Genomic DNA, 19,284 nt, shown 5'->3' with positions numbered 1-19,284 from the left:
AAAACACACACGGTTGGCGGAAATCCAATTACTCACGGAACAAAAACCAAACCGAAAGCCTAGTGTATAAACGACCACATATGCGCTTCATTATGACGCTAAAAGTCCTAGGGGATTTCCAATTTAGCACTTACCTCATCGTGTGCCAGCAGTGTTTGCAGTGCGATTCTAAGCTGCTATAAACGAGTCCGAAGTGTTTATCCTTTCGGGACACATAAATGAAACTGTGGTTTGTTCTACTTTACTTGTGAAAACTTCTTAAGGGGAAAGTAATTGCTGCAGTGTAGTTAATGGGTAATAATGTGTATGCATTGCCTAACCATGAAAACCAGGAAATGGGTTTTATGCCAAAAAAAAAAACTTGGAGCTTTTCATAAGATTTATTTTAGTGATTTATTTGTATGGATTGCGCAAATTATTTATAAAATATTTTAGTTCAAAATTTAATATATTTTTTTTCAGATAGAACGGCCTGGCCGTATTGATTTAATATAAATTTGTTTTAAAAAAAGTATGTGTAAAGGAACATAATTCTTATAGCAAGATTTATTCATTCAAACTTCGTAAATCCATTCACACATTTAAACGCAGACCAATGTCAATGATGGTGATATACATTTTGGTCACATCACACCCACACAATGCGTTCTAAGAATTCTCCATGTAACTCTGGTTTTGTGTAGCCATTACCATTACTACCTACGCATTTCACTTTGAGGATCGTTTGAAGATCGTTCCACCAACTTCCAGTGAAGTAAGCGGCTAAAGTCAAAGATAGCACACAACAGAAATGAAGTCATTCCGCACCAGGCGTCTCCATTTGCTCAGTTCAACGAGTAGCACCAAGTCCAGTAAATGTCCCAACGACACAACCCATACATTAGCAACAACAAAAAACGAAAAGACACGGAGATACCTTGGCCCGGGGCGACAGAAAACATTTTTCTTGTGTCTTGCTTTGGTTGTTTAGGTTGCTTAATTCCTTCACCTACCCAACTCCTCTCGTTCCACTCCGGAATGTGTCGTGCTGAAAATGATTCTTAATTAATCACAAACACGAAGAAAGCGGGATCATCGTTGGAATGAAAATGGACGATTATTGCCACACGATCACTCGAATTTTTGCGTAGGCCAAAGATTGGTTTGTTTATTGTATGTTCCATTTCTTTTTTTTTTGTTTGGCCGTGGTAAATAAAGCAATATTGCCTTTGGGACTTTCGGATTTTGAGAGGGATTTTGCTGTTGTAATTTTGGTTCCCATCCGTGTTGTGTTTTGTAGAAGCCATTTTTCTTCCACTTGCTTTCGGGTTGGAAATTGTCAGACTATACGGAGTGAAGATTAATCAACGGCAATATTGAATGTGTACATACATTTTTATGTTTTTAGTTTTTAAAAATATATTTAAGCACAATAATGCGCTGTATTGGGGCGGCCCGGTGGTGCATGTGATAAACGGCGCCAGTCCACACGGCCGGACCGGGTTCAAATCCCATCCCCCGTAGCAAGGACTGACTATCCGGCTACGTGGTAAAATAAGTCTAGTAAGCCAGAAATGGCCGGCCTGACCTTGTAAGGTCGTTGAGCCAAGAAGAAGAAGAAGAATGCGCTGTATTCTAATGGAAAATGAATCAAATTTTCTTGCTTTTTTTTAAAAAGAATTAACATAAATGTGACGAGGGAGTTTATTTTTTCCGAAGGAGATTTTAATTCCACTAAACTGATGCTACTCATCACAATCGTTTCAATGGAATGCAATTTTTTGTTTTATATTTAAAACCACCACCGAGTCAAGATGGAACCGTGCTAATGATGCACGACGCAGCGTGTCATTAAAATGTTTGCCTGTTAGTGTTCCTGCCAGTGATTTCAAAAAGAGGTCTCGTCATCCTGTCACGCTGTGTAACGGATATTCCTTCTTCAAAACTTTCTCACACACACTGTGCTCTTTTTACTCCTTGCTTCAGTTCGCATACGTTATGCGGATTGGAATTCGAGGTAAAAAAAAATGCCCCAACCATCCGTACTCCGATGCTACTTAACCTTGAAATTAAATCACTTCCATGTATCCAGTGACGGCGAAGGTGCGATGGTAGGGTCGTGTATAAAACTCTACAACCCTCCCAACTAGACACTCACGGGGGTCGCAATGTTAGACGAAAGACAAGTGTCACCAAGTCGCGAGGTGCGAGTGTATAAACGCGGTCAATGTCGATGGTACGGCGCGACAGTGTGTCATTCCTCTCGCGCGAACTGCTGTGCTTACTCAAACATGTGCGGGCGTCGCGCAAACGTTTGTGTATGTTTGTACTGTACAGGGTGTGGAAAGGGTTGTTGAGAGATAAATCGTAATTCGACCGCAACTACCAGAATCGTTTCTTTGGCTGCGAAATGATCGGATGTGGATCGTTCAAAGCAGTGGACCAAATTTGTAAAAACCCGGTTACTCGATCTTGGGTCAATTTGCTTATACAAAACGCGAGGTGTACCGTGTCGTGGATGTGAGGCGAAAAACGTACATAGAATATTTGAAGGCATGAATCATTAACAGATTGTACAGTTGCTGCTCCTCAGTGGTCATGTGGACAGGAGATGATTTAAAGAATTGCCTTATCGGCAAATAGGAATGGTGAAACGATTGTTTAATTTACACAAAGACAGATTATAACAATGTAATTTAAAAGCGCGATCATGATCAGATTACAAGCGTCTAGTGTTAGTATATTGCAGGGTTGCAAATTCAAAAAATAGATTGCTTAATTAGAATTCTGATACAATACTAATAACAATTGTATTTTTGAGTTAATTTGATTGTAAAACGTTATACTAACATACTAAAGTATAAGCTCAAACTTTTGCAACGTAATATACCTTGAAATCTCTTTTAGATGATCACTCTTCCAATATCTTCCGGCTGAACATAGTCGGCGGTGACGTATATTCGCACTACCCCATTCCAAACGTCAGCTGTCAATTAGTGAGATATTTAACACGCGGTCGCGGTGATTCAAAATTGTTCTTACCCCCCCAAAAGGCGCGAAAAGAGTCTCCCGCCAAGCAGAGAATGCGTGAGTGACCTCAAAGTAACTGTCTTTTGTTTTTTTTTGCGCGAGTTTGATAAAATATGCGAAAGCCTTCAAAATAGTGCCGAAGTCTCGATTGGCCTCGATACAATAGTAACCTCCCCCTTTGTGCGCGAACACGCACAAAGAAAGGTGACGAAGTAGGCGAATCGAAGCAAACAATTTTATTCGCGTGTGTGTGTCTGTGTCATTTTGTTATTGTATATTCCGAATGTTTGACTTGTGTTCTTCTTGGTGTGGGGGAGTCTCTCTGCTAAACAAACACACCACGTGTATATTGCAAGTGTCAAAACGCTTGAAACGATTGTTTCGTCACCGCACTATAGTCGAAAGTATGAACACGTGTGCACTATAATGTTGTTGCGTATAGAGCGCAATAAACTAAGAAGGAAGGAACTCAAACATAGTTCCGTTCATCGTCATCATCGTACGCTCTGTTGTACGCTGTTGTGATACCGCGTGTTTTGAGCCTACCTGTCGACCCCACTCGTGTGCCACTCAGCTATTTGCAGTGTCAGGGTCAAACACTTCCGCCTGCCATTCGCATCGTTTTACGAACTGCTGCGCCATCTCCATCCCAAACATCGCCGCTAATTCGCGGCCCGCGAATCGGTGGCACGAGAGAGCGTTTTGAGAGACCGTTCACACAAAAATCGGTCCGGCTATGTAAGCAAGCAGCTAAAAACAAGCTACACACATTTTCCTTTGGAAGGAAATACACACGGGGGTCGAGCAAAACAAGATAAGAGAGTCCTCCCCTATACGCTCAGTGTGGTGCGATTCCTCTCCAAAGCCGGCCGCACTATTGCGCGGTAAGCACCACGCAGTAGCAAACGTTCTTCAGCACGCGGCTAGGGTGCGGACTTGTGGATCGTGTGTTTTGGTTGTGGATTAGGTTAAAGCATCCGTCAAACCAAGACCGCGTGGTACCGCGTGGACAGCAGCATCCCTTTTTGTTTTTGTTGTTGGCCGTGTTTGAACTATTTGTGCGCTCCGGTTGTTGTGTCCGATCGCCCTAACCGTAACGATCATAAGTGTCAGTGTAACGGCAGATCTTCATCATCTTCCTTCGTCCACTTTAGAGTCGGTCACAGTCGGTGGGTGACGCGCCGGCGTGAAGCCGATCTGCTGCTCTTGGTCAGCTGCGTGAACTCTTCAAGGGGTGGTTACGCGAAAACGACCAGGCACCGATTTTTTTTTTCGCACCGTACTTACAACAGTGTGGTTCGATAATATGGTCGAAAGCATTCTTAAAATACTCGTCACGCTGCTGTACTCCTGCTGTGCATGGTTACTGCAAAGTGTAATAAACGAAATAATCGTTTTCATTATTTTTGTTTAGTTGTACCTCGCGTGTTGGCGGAAGGTAATAATGTTGTTGCTTTTGTTACATGTTTACAGATTACAACGAAGTTCGCCACCATAATGGACTTTAAACAAAACGGGTCAGCTGCTGCATCACAACAGCAGCCACAGCAACAACCACACGCTGGCGGTGTCCTGTACGGTAGTGATGCACGCAACGGTAATGCATCTGTTCGGCTACAATCGTTAAAGCAACACCAACCACTACCCATGGCGACGGGAACGAATGGTGCCCTGACGGGGAATTCGTCGTCTAACGCACCACCACCATTGCGCCGCAGGTGTCGCAGTGAAAGTCTTCCAATGGCACCGCTGCTGTACGGTGTCGCGGATCAACCATCGCAACAAGGCATTGGTCGATCGAAAAAGATTCTCCAAGGCACCGCGCACCAACCTAATCTAATTCACCATAAGCAAAAGTTCCCCGGTACCGGTAGCACACCGATGGCGCTTCATGATCATCCCGTATCGACCACACCGGGCGGCCTATACATCGAATCATTCTCCCTGCAACAACAACCTCATCACGGTAATCGCCGTGTACTGCCACTAGCGACCCACGATCTACTACCGACGATCGCAACGAACTCTTCGCATGGAACCGCCACCAACAACGGCCAACTGCAGTCGAAGGAAAATGTCGCACAAAATCATCTGTTCGGTGGTGGCGTTAATGCGAAGGATGTGTACACGAGCGAGCTGGATGGGTTGCGGAAGGATCGCCGGAATGGTGGTTATTACGTGCCAAACGAGTGTCAGTTCGAGTCCCGGTTTGCCCGTAATCTAGAGGCGAACTTTGCAACCCGTGCGACCATCCTGGAACGCAGTGGCAGAAAGCTACGGGCCCGTAGCGAATCGGAACCACAGGAATTTCTTTACCACAGTGCCCACAGAAGCGGTGGCTTTAGTGCCGGTAGTTGTAGTTTGCTTACGGGGCAGCGTACATCCTTTTCCGGCCATCAGCAGCGACACAGTCGAGATGTAAGTGTTATCAAACGATACGTAAGGCTTTTATTTCACACCCTCTCTCTCTTTACTTTTGCAGCACACGCTGAAACGAACACGCGATACTATCTCGCCAACACTTGAGGCGGATGAATCGTTCGACATGCTTACCGGAAACGAACAGCAGCGAGCCGGTGTCAGTGGATCGTTATCCACATCGGTAGCGGTAAACTGTCAGAAAGATTCGCCTCCTTCTAAAATGGTGAATGCCACGGAAGAGATGGATGTTAGCTTGGATCAGGCGCTACCGTCCGGAAGGATCGCGGCTTCGACCGTACAGCGTAATAAAACTTCCAAAGGTTTATCCGGTGCGGCTGCGGGACAGTTACGCTCGTCCAAGGTGACCGTACGCGCAAATCGCGTTGGAATCAACAGACTAAAGCCGAAACTCGCCAGCACACTGACCAGCACCGGCGTAGTCGGTACTGCGGTAGCATCGGACACAAGTCGGAAATCAGCCTCCCCACAACCGCAAGCACAGAAAGGATCAACGTCCTCCTCGATCATCGGCATAGTGCACAACACGGGAAGCTCATCACCGACACCGTCCGGTGTTTCTATCGGTACGAGCGGTGGGGAATCGGTACATACGCAAGATCTCGACGCCGAAACGATCGATCAGTCCGATGCGGGTGACGATGATGAAGATCTGGACGATGAGTGTAATGGGGAGGATGATGATCTCGATGATGAGATCGCGATCAGCGGTGATGAGGTGCTAGACGACTCGCTGACCGATTCGGAGGACAACTATCGTTCGTATCTTGCGGCGGCCTACCAGAAGCCAAAGTCACACTCCGGTTCACCGTCACCTTTGCTCGGTAGTAAAACACCGGTCGTTACGTCGATTGGTAGCGTACTCGGTGGCCCGGCGCCGGAAGGCCCACTAGCACCCAGTTTGTTTCCTTTCGTTCCGCCGTATCTTACGTTTGCGACACACGACGAGAAAGGACCACCGATGCCACCATCCATTCACAAGGTGTTGAAGTGGAAGCTGACGCTTATTACGCCGATTGTTGTCCGCAAGGTGTTGCAAAACAGTGGTTTCCGTTTGTTGAAAAGTAAGTGACGTAGGTGAGTTATTTATTTACTGGCAAAGCGCTAATTCTTTTTGCTTCCATTTTCTCACTGCACACAGAAACGAACGATTGGATCGGTATCTGGGGCCGGCACATGAAGAGCACGCTGTTTAAAACGTTGCGACCGTATCAAAAGTTTAACCATCTGCCTGGAAGCTTCCAAATTGGTCGAAAGGATCGCATGTGGCGCAATTTGCAAACGCAGATGAACCGCCACGGCAAGAAGGAATTCGGTTTCATGCCTCGTACCTACATCATACCTCAGGATTTGAAGATGTTGCGGCAGCTGTGGCCCCGGTACAATCAGCGCAACTGCAAGTGGATAATTAAACCGCCAGCGTCGGCCCGCGGTACGGGTATAAAGGTGGTAAATCGCTGGTCTCAAATTCCCAAGCGGAAGCCGTTGATTGTGCAGCGGTACATCGAGCGACCATTACTAATCAACGGTAGCAAGTTCGATCTGCGGCTGTACGTGTTGGTAACCTCGATGAACCCGCTGCGAGTGTATATGCACACGGACGGTTTGGCACGGTTCGCGTCGGTAAAGTACAGCGAAAAGTCGGAAACGCTGAACGATCGTTACATGCATTTAACGAACTACAGTATTAACAAACTGTCGAACAACTACAGCCAGAACGAGGATGCCGACGCGTGCCAGGGCCATAAGTGGACGATCAAGTCGCTGTGGAGCTACTTTGCCGACCAAGGCATCAATGTGGATCGGCTCTGGAGTGCGCTACGTAATCTAGTCCTTCGGACGGTCCTTGCTGGGGAGTGTTCCATACATGCGATGTCCAAGGTGAATGTGGGTAGCAAATACAATTGCTACGAACTGTTTGGCATCGACGTACTGCTTGATTCTGAGCTAGTGCCGTGGTTGCTAGAGGTGAACATTTCACCTTCGCTACATTCAGCATCTTCGCTCGATCTGTGCGTTAAAGGACCACTAGTAAAGGCATTATTTAACACCGTTATGTATCAGGTAATATACGACCTTTGAATTTGGTGTGGGAACAGTGTTGTTGATTATTCGATGTCCTTCTGCTGTAGGTTCCTCCAAGAATACCGATGGCGGAACAGAAAGAGATACTAAAAGAGCAAGGACTGGACGGTCCACTCTGTTTCGATAAGCGCATCTACACGACCGGATTGTCGAAGACCGAAAGACTGAAACATAATCAATTCATCCAGAAAGACTTGTCGCGGGAAGATGTAAGCCTGCAACCCTTTAACTGAGTTCCTTTGCCGTGTAATAATATTTCTATTCTGTGTTTCATTATTTGCAGTATCTTAATTCAATATTAGAAGAATTAACGCCTGATGATGTGCGATGTTTGCTGCTGACAGAGGACGAACTGGCGCGTAGTGCACCGCTGGAAAGGATTCTTCCTGCACCGAACAGCTATCGCTACATTGGATTTACCGAACATCCTCGGTACTACAATCGTTTACTAGATGCTTGGGAACATCGGTACAGCCAGAATCGATCGGAAGGAATTGCCCTGTTACAGTCACTCTGTGAACGTAAAGTGCATCTACAGGTACCGCCCAGCACGCTAAAGAAGGTAAGTGCGATAGAAAAGAATCCATCACCGTCCCTACTTCATGTACTTCAGGAAAAGTATCTGGTTTGATGTAAATTATCGAAAGAAAAAAATTAAAATTCAAGCTTTTACTAACAAGCCAGATAATTTTCTGACGTTATTTAAACATAAATACATACATGCCAACATGTTTACAAATTCCACACACAACAATGCCAAAGTATATTGAAGTAACAAAGAGACAAAACAAGCACATACGCCAAAGTACAAGTGCCTATCCATACACATACCATTGATTGCAGCTAATCCACAACATTAGCCAGCACAAGCACTACACACATATGCAGCACTGAACTATATTGTCACTGAAACGATGCAATATCAGTTTGTCACCATATAGCATAAGATCGAACGTTTTAAATATTGTACATCTGCTTCCTTTGCATCGCTAACCAGCGATACTCCAAACTAAATACTGTCCAGACACACCACCGTCATACATTCCTTTCTCTTTCTCTCTATCTCTCATTTGTTGTAAAAATTCTTTACACGAAGTTACGTCTCTTTACTTATTGCTCTTACACAATTTCTCTTTTTTAAATACTAGATCTTGAGGTTTCTTTCAATTACATTCCACTGTTTACTCTTGTTACGTTTAATTTTTCTCTTTACAAACAAAAATCTTGTTATACTTCACTGTTTATTATATGCTCTTATACAAACATGTACATATGTAAAACAGAACAGAAACACTTCACTTCCTATACGCTTTTATCTCTTTCCGCTCTCCTTTACTCTAAACCGAACACTATATAGTATATTCTACCAAAAAAAAAATTGTTAAAATTCAACAATCAAAATTTACTACTTTTACTAAACCTTTCTTTTTCTCTCACTGATACCTATCGATTAATCGGGTTCCACTCCACCTTCTCTGCTCTTGTTGACGACGAATCGAATGTTTTTGCTATTGTTGCACTGTACATGCGTTTATCGTTGAACCATGCGCAAACGAATCAAATCAAAACGGCTAAATGTTTTATAATATGCATAATACGATAAAAATGCGGCTGATTGACATTATATTGCTCGATCGATCGAAAACCATATGCCAAATATATGAGCACAGGATATTTGGTCAGCATTCCGAGCTGCGTACTGGCGTTGTCGAACGATACAGGGTCGTAAGTGTGACATCATCTTTTTTTTTCTAGGTTGCTTTTGATTTTTGGCATCTTTTGTTTAATTGAGTTTTGATTTGTTTGTTTGTTTCTTTTTTTTGTTATGTCTCAACATTCGTTTCACCCCTTTCAATGCATTATTATTTTATGCTCCGCGAACATTTTTGCGTTGTTATTGTTCCACTTTATATGGTTTTGTTTTCCATTAAGTTGGATTTGCTTTAACATATGTTATGTTTTTTTTTTCTTTTTTTTTTGCTTTTGTCATATATTTTGAAAGTAAATTTTTGGCAACCAAATGATGAGTTATAACTGTCGAATTGAATTGTTCCCGCCCTAGGAAGCGTAGTGTTGTGTTCGATAATTCTTCTTTCCATACATTTATATCTATACAATTTGAAAGTTGTTTGAATTGAACTAGACGCCCGATGTTTTTTCCTAATCATATCGGCAAGTTTACGTTTGCAATTGTAATAATGTTTCTATAGAATGTAACTGTTGATTTGCGATAGAATATTGCTAGCGTGAATGAGTTGCCACAAGTTAAAATGCTGTAGTGTGGAGATCAAGTTTAAAGTAAGACATTCCCATCGTTAAATATTGTATACTGAAACTTGACTTAGGCACCAGAGGATAGTATTTAGTCCCTCTGGTAATCTTCTTTAGCTGTTTTAATGTCTTTTTTCTCTTTACTTGTCGAATAATGTGCTAGCTTACATTGAATCGATTACCTTACAAATATAATATTACAATCAACTTGAGCCATTTACACTCTATCAAAGTTTAAAACAAGAAACGATAATAAAAAAAAAACAATTCAATTATTTACAATTCCACAAGCAAAAGAGCTCTGTTGTTATGTTTGATCATTATTTTAATTTGTTATATTACATTTATTGCAAATACATCCATCTGACTATGATGAAACCTTCAGCCGACTAAATCTTTGCCATTGAAAAACGATTTCTTTTTTTCTTTTTATTCTTAATTGCACTTCTACAATCAATCTGCTTCTATAGGCGATCGAAGATATCATCGAATCGATCAATAACGGTGGTAACAATATTTGGGGTGTACCAAATCCTTACTGAGATGTTTCGCGACCTCGCCCCCTGTAAACTGTGATGGGGATCTCAGTTTCCCGTGTTGTTATGTTTCCTATTTTCAAATGATCCCTGTCATATACAGTCCTAAATCGATCCCATCTGTTCGGATTACGAACAATATCTCCTTTTGCCCTTCCCGAGAATCTCTTCAGGTAATATCGATCGTGTAATGTTAGCCATTGTAGATGCAGTGAATAATACCCCAAATAGCCAAATACATCGATGTCACTAATGTTTTCTCATTTTGTATTTATCTGTTTTGGTTTTCTACATTCTCTGGTAATCGTTCGAAAACGTTAGAAACATTCGATAAACTTAGTGTTCAATGCCTAGTGTTATAGAAGTTACTCGGCGGAATCCGATAGAAAGTTTTTCGTTAAATGGTTCGTTACTTCATAGTTTCGTAGCCATTTGGATCTCTTTCTATATTTACACACTGATCTTTGTTCAGTTTATAGTGCATTTAGCTACATTCATTACTCAGTTAAAAAGGAACAAAATTTCCAATACCTCCGAGAGGAGGTAACAAAGCCATTTGTACCGGAGTGGTCTGTTGAAGTAATAGTGTATGTGGAACAATAACAATTTAATGCTTCTGTCAAAATCTAAATCACATGCGGTTCATTTAACAACATATTTTCAATTCGTGCTTAACCGGTTTTGGAACGACGCTTGTAGAATTCAACGCCGATATAATAACTGGTGAAAAAAAAATGAAAAATCCTTAAGGCATGATTTAAGAAACCATGTCAGTGTTCTGGGTTTGAATCTCGATTAGACCGAGTCAACAACTATTCCCCTACACGATGAACACAGATGATTAATGCTATTTATGCATGTTATTTTAGAGCTTTTAAAGCACCTTTAAACTTTTAAAGAACCATCGAATATGTGTTGTTAAATAAACCATTCCCAGTGGGATCTTATCGACACCTTTAATCCATTTCGAATACAGCGAATACTTGCTTACTGTTGCACATGCCTTACTTCAACAGAAACGCTATGTAATTTCTTCCTGCGTCCTGCATATATTTCATCTAGTAAATTCCCAACACTTAGCGATAATAGTTTACTTCTTCTAACATAATGTTACGCAGCAAACAAAAGTATCATTGCGTCCCGATCATATCTCTTCCCGTGTCATAGATCAAAACCCGACAATCCTGATTGATCGATGTTGTGAACATATTCTAAGTGGTGGTTACTTTTCCCTTACTATATAGCACCCATTCACTGCCCCCATTCGCTCGCTCTAATTCTCTTACCTAGTGAATAAGAAACATGTCATTTCATCGTACTACCCCTATCATGCTAGGACTGTTTGTGTCCTTTTATTGTCATTAAACTGTTGTTAATATATAAAAATTAAAAAAAAAACTGTCGGCATATCGTAAAGCTCATCCCGTAGTCCACCTTCAGAGGATATTGTGTGTTCATGTGTTAATACGGTTTCCGTTATCCTTTTCTATCTCTTCATTTTTGCGTAATGTCTCCGTCTTCTATGTGGAACCCATCACACATTGACAGGACTGCAACAATAAACCACAAACAGATAGTACAAACAGCGAGAACGGTTCTCAGGACAGTGGCGTCCATACGGATCAAACCAGTCTGTCAGAGCTACCATCGCAAGAGTCCTCATCCATGTATCAGTCGCAGGAATCGATCGACCAGCTACCTGAGGATACGCCACGCCGTAAGGCCACCATCAACACCGGCAATGGCACGAACGAACCAACAATGAATGACGATTCGATCGTTGTCACCGCTCAGCCTATTGTAATCCGTGCCATTTATCCGCCGGGCAGTGATAATCTGTTGACCACCCAAACGATAGAGGTTCCGGTGACGGTCGCCCCAACCGCAGACCATACTACTACTGCTGTCGGCCAACCTATGACTGATACGACGGCAGGCGGAGAAGATTCTAAAGCAGCGTCAGCCGTGCTTGACGATGGTGACAACATTCGGCTGGAAGACAAAATTAAACTTATCCTAGATGACGCGTTGCTGCTGAAGCAACAAGAATGCGGAGGTGATACCGAAAATACGATCATAGTGCAGGAATAGTACTACCAGAGAGCGTAGTAGTAACGATGGTGTTAATGTTGGTAGCAGATTCGTTGGTATTTTATCCTTAAGTTCGAAGGAACTATTTTGCATGCTTGTTAAACTACATTCTGTGTTCAAAGCTAATATGCTCCCCGTATACCTCTGCTGTTTTTTTTTTTTTGCTGTTTTGGTACGTGTTGTTAACACACGATGCTTGTGAACGGTATTTCTTTTCTTGATAACGGCAGATGTAAACTTTGTGATCCGAACTGTGGGTCTTTCTGTGTAGCATGAATCTGCCTATAAACTTTAATGTATGAGTTTGCTATACAAAACAAAACTTTTCGTTATAAGCGGTAAAGTGATTCAAATTCAATGAATGAAACGAATGAAGAGCGTAAATTTGTTCGGTGCACATTTATGTTAGGCGCCGGGCAAACACATCTGATTAGGCTAAATAAAATCGTAAAATAATGCGCACTGGTAAGTGCATCACCATAATGTGTTGAATATGCGTGTAGTAGTGGAAGCGAATGACGAAGGTCGTTAAAAGTTCGGATTAAGTAAATTGTCCCAAATGAAGGAAAAGTAACAATTAAGTCGCAAGTGTGCGTGGAACGAGTGACATTTTTATTCCCGTACCCAAGTGGCGGAACGGTTGAAGGAATTGCTCCTCCGTACAATGATTCTAGAAATGCGCGTGTGTTAGACCGCCGTGCGAAATATAGAAACGAGAGAAATAGGTTGAATTTCAACACGGAACGCAAACACAAAAGTCAACAAAGTAAAGACACGAAATGTAATACTTGATTTATGTGGTGAGTGATTGGAAACATGATTAAAAAAAGAAAATGTTTTTTCTTTTCTTTTCTTTTTGTGATGAGTCCGAAAAATTGTTCGATTATTTACTTCCTCAAAACTGAAACATGATTTTCTTTCTGCTATATGTCCGTTATCAGATCATCTCAGTCTAGGGTATCTCTGTGCTAGAAGACGGTCCAATATAACTTAACGGGTAGGATCTTTCACTTATTCATAGTTACGTACGACTTTAGTGTCTTTAGTGGGCTATCCAATAATGTGTCTAATTCACAACTTCGGGGCGGCGGGTGGTGCATGTGATAAACGGCGCCAGTCCATACGGCCGGACCGGGTTCAAATCCCATCTGGACCGACCCCCGTAGCAAGGACTGACTATCCGGCTATCTGGTAAAAAGAAGTCTAGTAAGCCAGAAATGGCCGGCGTAACCTGTTGTAAGGTCGTTAAAGCCAAGAAGAGCGAGAATTCACAACTTGCACACAGCGTCGATAATTGAGACAGCTTTACTGAGGCTTCTCCCTTGCTGCTCGTCGTACACAGTCGAATGTATCTACAAAAACCGAAGTCTCTGCATCTTCAATCCATTAATAAGACCCTAAACTGCAGACGGCTAAGAAAGTGTTCAACATAATCCAAGACGTGACCAATGACCTATAGAAAACAACCCCCAAAGGTGTTCAATTTCCGGGAATTGACACCATACCATATTTCCATATTTAATATAACCATATTTCTTTGTTGCAGATTATAATAATCAAACAGATATCGGCCTCGAAGAAATAGTTTGAATCAAATTTTATTATGTGCAATATGCAGATGCCATGTGGGAAATCTCTTTTATTATAACAGGTGAGTTAGTTTATATAAATATTTATCCTTTTGAAAGAGAACAGCTTAATTCAAACAAATTTCCGTTTGTACCGAAGAAACGTTTTCCTTATCACGCGTCTTTCTTGTCCTGGTCACGCCGGGTTTAGTTTTACCCGATTGTGTTACAGTCCCATTATTTTTCCGTAACATTTTGTTCTCATCCGCACATTTGTTCGTAATCACTGCCCGCACATGGCTTTCATCTACATTAAACCGTTTCCTAATTAGCTCTATAACATCAGCCACCATTTTCGGATCAAGCCGACACTTGACCGGTTTTTCCACGTCCGATGCGTGCACCGGACAGGGTCTTCCGCTGAGCGAGTGCGTTGCCAAAACTTCCCGTGAAAACACTGCCTGCAGCACCTTTCGCGTGGCAAACTTGTAGCTCACCCACCTGATATTCTCGAGCACGGCTTTAGACACCATTGTGTTGTTGCTACCGATTGCTACCATCGTTGTGTTGGGGACAGTTTTCTTCTGGTTGTTGTTACTTTCAGTTTCCTGCATGGAATCATCCCAATCGTTGTTTATCAATTCCTGCACCGTCGTTGCAGAATTTGAGCGAGATTGGTCCTTACTCAAGCCAACGGTTTCATCTTGATTTTTGAGCTCAATAAACATGGAAGCTTCGGAGGATACTTTCGTCGATTTGTCCATGAAGTGTATGGTGGTGCTGTTTCTGGTGGCGAGATCATCGATCTGATTGTTTGTGTTGGATCTCTGGTTACTGTTGCAGCCTTGCTGTTCTTGTTCTGTTTCCCATTTTATGTTGGAGTCAGTTACATGGTTCAGCACGATGTGATCCTTGCTGGTGGTCTCATAGGAATCTATTAGCATGGTATTCGTACCCACTCCAGGTTCCGGTGAATATCCTCCTACAATCTCCGCAACCATTAAATCAGACGTGGATGACTGTTTCGATTGCCATTCGGGATTCTCCGTTGGGTTGGTTTGTTTCATTGCAGTTACTTGCTTTTGAACGTTCCGTAGCGTTTCATGTTGGTGGCAAATGTTCTCTTGCAGTTCGTGCAATAGTCTCCGATTGTATTCGCTCTCCATCCGATATCCTTTTTGCTCCGCCATGATGCTTTCGAGGTAAGACATAATACGTACGAAGTTCGCGTCGTTCGATGCAGTCACGTCGGATGATAAGCCGGTGGTTTGTGTTTGCTGATCAAAGGTCATCGGAGGTGCTTGTTTAGGTGCAGGATCGTTCCTATTGAAGCGTGCCACCATCGATCTAAGCGGCGGTAATGCCTTCTGGTAGGAAAAGTCTTCTTCCTTTACAGATTCCTGAGCGGACGCAGATGAGACCTTAGATTCAATTTCCTTGATCGAACTAGATGAACCAGAATCGCAACGCGGGCGTTTAGAGCTGTTCGTCTGCAATATCGTAGGAAGTTAATTAAATGTATAACTACAGGTTTGAAGAACATTATCTTACATTTTCCGGTGAAGTTGGAGTTGTGTTCTGCTTCGTTTGCATTGCGCCACTTTGAGAAGGTCTGCCGTACGGCTGTAGCATCCGCTGCTCTCGATAAGTCTGTGTCGGGGTGACTGATTTAGCAATTAAATTGTTGGCTGCCATCATTCGTAACTCATGCAGCTCCGTTTCGAGAAACTTTCTGTCCTCTGTAAAAGAAAAACAGATTAACAACCGTGAACAAAAAGATTCACCAATCTCCTTGTAATACTTTACGATAGTTACCTGATATGATCACGATCGTTGCCGGCATAATGTATCTGCCCCGTAGCACGTGAATTAATTTTCCGGTGTATAAACCCGAATCTCTCATCCGCCGTCGATTCTCCTCGTCTGAGCGATTGTTTTCACGTGAAATTTCCACAATCTGCGATGAGTCTATCACCGTGTACGAACTCGGTTCCTCGTTTGAAGTTTCCCATTCGATTAGAGCCCAACAGGCCGATCCTGAACCTGGGACGGCAGATTCTGTACGTTTAAACTTTTCCGTGTTTTTAACCAGGGAGACTGATTGTGTCTGCGAATGGTGGTATGTTGATGCGACTCGGCTTTCCGCTGAAACACAGCTGGATGTGACGATCGTACCACTTGAATCAACGGATTCTACAAAACTCCCGGTATTTTGCTGTGCCACATTGGAACACGTACTGACGCCTTTTGATTGTTCCATCTCAACGTTGCATGAAGCGTTCGATAGTTCCAACGATTGATTAGATGTGTTTGCCGCAGTTTGCCATCCCGATTCTGTTGCACTGTAAGGATCACTGGTTTTCGGATAAAATGACACTGTATTACCGGATGGTGTGTTGAAATTTTGATTCAACCTCGATTTGATGCCAGAATGATGGTTTTCCATGTCTAAAGCACGAGTCAGTTCCCGGTATTTCACACTTCAAGCCAGTCAAACTGAGAATAATATGTACGTTCATCAGAACTTTGCTTTTATTCCCATAAAGCCTTGATACTGGGCTATGTTAGAGACAGATGCATACTGTTGTCTCTATCGCTCTTTTTCTCAAATGTCCTTGCAGGGTAACATATGATCATGCAGGGCTGCTAAACAAAAAAAATCTCAGTTGGAATCCTACAGGAATTGGTTGGGGTGAGATTGGTACAGGTAGAAAGAAAATACGTTGTAAAGCGAAGGGTAGAAAATGAACATAGGAGGGGTCTGCAATTCTCTTTCCCTTTCGGTTTTCGTGCAAAAGCAAATGCAGTAAGAATTATACAGGAATTTTTAATGTACAGGACGAGCGTTCCAGGTATTCAGGTACAGCAACCGGAATCCTTTCCTTGTGTTAGAATCAGGACCAACGGTGGTCTCTGGGACCCTATTGGAAACATAAATTACCTGAACTTTTTTTCCCAATGTCCTCACGAATCTCAATCCTTGTCATGTTTTCTGTGTATTTTCATGTGCCTACAGATAGGTGTTAAGAAAACGGGTAAAATATTTTCCCATTGGTCACTACAATGGCTGCCAAAGGTGGTTGTAAAGAACGTTGAAGAAATGCGATGTAATAGGAAATAATAACAAAATGCTTCGTTTATTTGCCAATATTTATGTTCGTATATTTTCTATCGAGGATTAGCACTGCTTTTTTCTGGTTGTAATACTTGGGAATTTGAACGTCCATAACTAACAAGTAGCTTAAAATGTAAGTTTAAAATAATTCTTGGTTCTTATGCACAGCTCTGCTTTAAAATGATCGGGCTAACTATGTACAGTTTTGCAGCATGCAATGGATAGAGCAGCATAATAAATCAGAAAAAGCTCTCCAACACTACCTTCACATCATCTAATATCATTTGCTATACTTTGCGACCACTTCTTTCAGTAGAGCCTGATGTGAGTGGGTTAAATCTGGCCTTTGGCAAAGCTCGTCCCGGACAGCAATTAGCGAGTCCACATCCTTCGCTTGGCAGGAAACGACAAGTGACTGTAGAAGAAATACGAGATCATCCGGTAACCGTGCACGGTCGGGACTTGATTCTCGTTGTCCACCGTCTCCGATGCTTGAGTATCGTTCGATGAACTTATGATCATAACGCACAGACGGTGGTAGTTGCAGCAAACAAAGCAAAAGCAGACGGGATATTTCGATCCGTTTCATCACATCCTCGTAGAGCGATTCACACTTTCGCTCGGTAACATCGTCGTAGATTTCCGACAGCTTCTCAAACGCACCGACATAATCACGTGCGGTAAGATTTTCCTCTGCCGACTGTTCCAGATCCCAGATCCGATGGCACGGTGAACTGAAATCGCTCGTCAGTTCCACGTTGGGATTGATTTCTTTAAGTTCCCTGATGATGGCCGCTCCAATGACCGATTTGTCCGGCAGTCGGGAAAGCGCCTGTGTATAGCATCGAAAGGCACCTTCGTGATAGGCATGCGAAATGTTTGCGACTCGCATTCGTTCCTGCTTATCGTGAGCGCTGCGGAAGGATCGGGCGGCTCGGAGTAGCGCATCCACCTCACCCATATCGTTCCCGATAAGCTTTTCACATTTGCTCTGACCGATGTAACATTTTGCTGCATATTCCGGTTGGAATGCTTCGTTGAAGCTATTCGCTAGCGCACCAAACTCTTCCGATACTTCCGATACACTTGGTCCAAAGCGTCTGGAACGAAGGAATCAAAGTGAATGTAGTGAAAACTGCTGGAAAGCTTTTGTGACGAGCACTTACTTAATTAAAACGCGTTGTATTTTCTTCAGCTTATTGCATGTCGTTTTGTACTGATAAATCAAATCAGAGCTAGTCATTTTAGTGCTCTGAAATGGCTCGATTTGACCGAATTATTCACACGTACAGTAAAACTGATTGCTTTTATTTTGCTTTTTTTCTTCTCGTCTCGATGTAAACAAACTACTGTCATTGGGTTTGCCAAAGAAAACAGAAAACGTGCGGAAGTTTTGGTTCTCTAGCAGAAGTGAAGAAATTTGATAAAATTTATGTAAGTATCCAACTGAGGGTGTTTCTTTGCATCCTGCAAGAAAGCTGAGAGGTGTTGCAGCATTTTGTTTGAAAATTGGATATTAATTCACTACAATCTAGAGCTTCTCCGCTAAGTGCCATCTTTGTTTATGCAATCTCTTTCATCAGATTGTTCTGTGCATTTCGATCGATCCAAAATGCGGCACGCAAAGTTCATCGCACGTACCGTTCTGGTGCAGAATAACAATGTTGAAGAAGCATGCCGAGTGCTGAACCGTATTATGGGTAAAGAAGAGATTTTCGATCAGTTCCGGCGTACTCGTTACTACGAAAAACCGTTCCAGGTACGTTCCATCCTGAAGACGATCTGCCGTTGAAAAGTAATTCTGCTATGTGTTGTATTCTTTTATTTCAGACTCGACGACGCATCAATTTCGAACGCTGCAAATCGATTTACAACGAGGATATGAATCGCAAAATTCAATTTGTCCTCCGAAAGAATAGGGTGGAACCTTTCCCGGGATGTAATTAATAGGATTTTGTGTACGCAAATATATTTGCTTTAGTTTGATCATCGGAATTGTCTTTTCCGCCAGAAAAGAAAGTGGGTGTCGGATAAATGGAACGATTGAATACGTGCCAGAGTTGATTATCTCAAACATTTGTATTTTGCGGTTTATGGTTTATGGCGAACCAGAGTTTATTTCCATTTGAAAATGTACGAATAATTCGTAAATATACCAAATTCATAGTTA

At 42.5% G+C, this 19,284-nt stretch overlaps 4 protein-coding genes across 13 annotated transcripts in view; 2 read left to right on the top strand and 2 right to left on the bottom strand.

Moving 5' to 3' along the window:
* Positions 1 to 13,269, top strand: part of LOC125763901 (tubulin monoglutamylase TTLL4) — a 73,081-nt gene extending 59,812 nt beyond the window's left edge. For 5 of the 8 annotated variants that reach the window (XM_049427589.1, XM_049427595.1, XM_049427594.1 and 2 more), the window contains exons 2-7: positions 4,483 to 5,427; positions 5,492 to 6,512; positions 6,590 to 7,512; positions 7,581 to 7,742; positions 7,817 to 8,095; positions 11,889 to 13,269. In XM_049427589.1, the coding sequence (XP_049283546.1) occupies positions 4,483 to 5,427; positions 5,492 to 6,512; positions 6,590 to 7,512; positions 7,581 to 7,742; positions 7,817 to 8,095; positions 11,889 to 12,431 (3,873 nt within the window). In that variant the 3' untranslated portion in view covers positions 12,432 to 13,269. Of the gene's footprint in view, positions 1 to 2,255; positions 2,298 to 3,904; positions 4,385 to 4,482; positions 5,428 to 5,491; positions 6,513 to 6,589; positions 7,513 to 7,580; positions 7,743 to 7,816; positions 8,096 to 10,274; positions 10,514 to 11,888 lie in introns of those variants that run through there. The other 3 variants (XR_007418419.1, XM_049427590.1, XM_049427591.1) reach the window with 3 other exon arrangements.
* A 94-nt stretch (positions 13,270 to 13,363) lies between these two features.
* On the bottom strand, positions 13,364 to 17,014 carry LOC125763918 (uncharacterized). 2 transcript variants are annotated; one of them, XM_049427649.1, is made up of 4 exons: positions 16,414 to 17,014; positions 15,815 to 16,341; positions 15,551 to 15,738; positions 13,364 to 15,489 (listed from the first exon to the last, which is right to left on the bottom strand). In XM_049427649.1, the coding sequence occupies exons 1-4, from the start codon at positions 16,443 to 16,445 to the stop codon at positions 14,128 to 14,130; spliced, it is 2,109 nt and encodes a 702-aa protein (XP_049283606.1). In that variant the 5' UTR covers positions 16,446 to 17,014; the 3' UTR covers positions 13,364 to 14,127. The 2 variants fall into 2 exon arrangements, with proteins under 2 accessions (XP_049283606.1, XP_049283605.1); XM_049427648.1 differs by having other exon boundaries at positions 15,815 to 17,014.
* A 93-nt stretch (positions 17,015 to 17,107) lies between these two features.
* LOC125763970 (uncharacterized) lies at positions 17,108 to 18,422 on the bottom strand. Its single transcript, XM_049427717.1, has 2 exons — positions 18,281 to 18,422; positions 17,108 to 18,214 (listed from the first exon to the last, which is right to left on the bottom strand). Exons 1-2 carry the CDS (start codon positions 18,355 to 18,357, stop codon positions 17,395 to 17,397), a joined length of 897 nt encoding a protein of 298 aa, XP_049283674.1. The 5' UTR covers positions 18,358 to 18,422; the 3' UTR covers positions 17,108 to 17,394.
* Positions 18,423 to 18,456: 34 nt separating this feature from the next.
* On the top strand, positions 18,457 to 19,103 carry LOC125764010 (28S ribosomal protein S21, mitochondrial). Of its 2 annotated transcripts, none has more exons than XM_049427773.1 (3): positions 18,457 to 18,548; positions 18,698 to 18,873; positions 18,945 to 19,103. In XM_049427773.1, exons 2-3 carry the CDS (start codon positions 18,727 to 18,729, stop codon positions 19,059 to 19,061), a joined length of 264 nt encoding a protein of 87 aa, XP_049283730.1. In that variant the 5' UTR covers positions 18,457 to 18,548; positions 18,698 to 18,726; the 3' UTR covers positions 19,062 to 19,103. The 2 variants fall into 2 exon arrangements, with proteins under 2 accessions (XP_049283730.1, XP_049283729.1); XM_049427772.1 differs by having other exon boundaries at positions 18,470 to 18,548; positions 18,650 to 18,873.
* The last annotated feature ends 181 nt before the right edge of the window (positions 19,104 to 19,284 follow it).

Source organism: Anopheles funestus, chromosome 2RL (genome assembly GCF_943734845.2).
Source record: "Anopheles funestus chromosome 2RL, idAnoFuneDA-416_04, whole genome shotgun sequence".
Classification (NCBI taxonomy): Eukaryota; Metazoa; Arthropoda; class Insecta; order Diptera; family Culicidae; genus Anopheles; species Anopheles funestus.
This window is presented reverse-complemented; position numbering and strand designations above follow the sequence as displayed.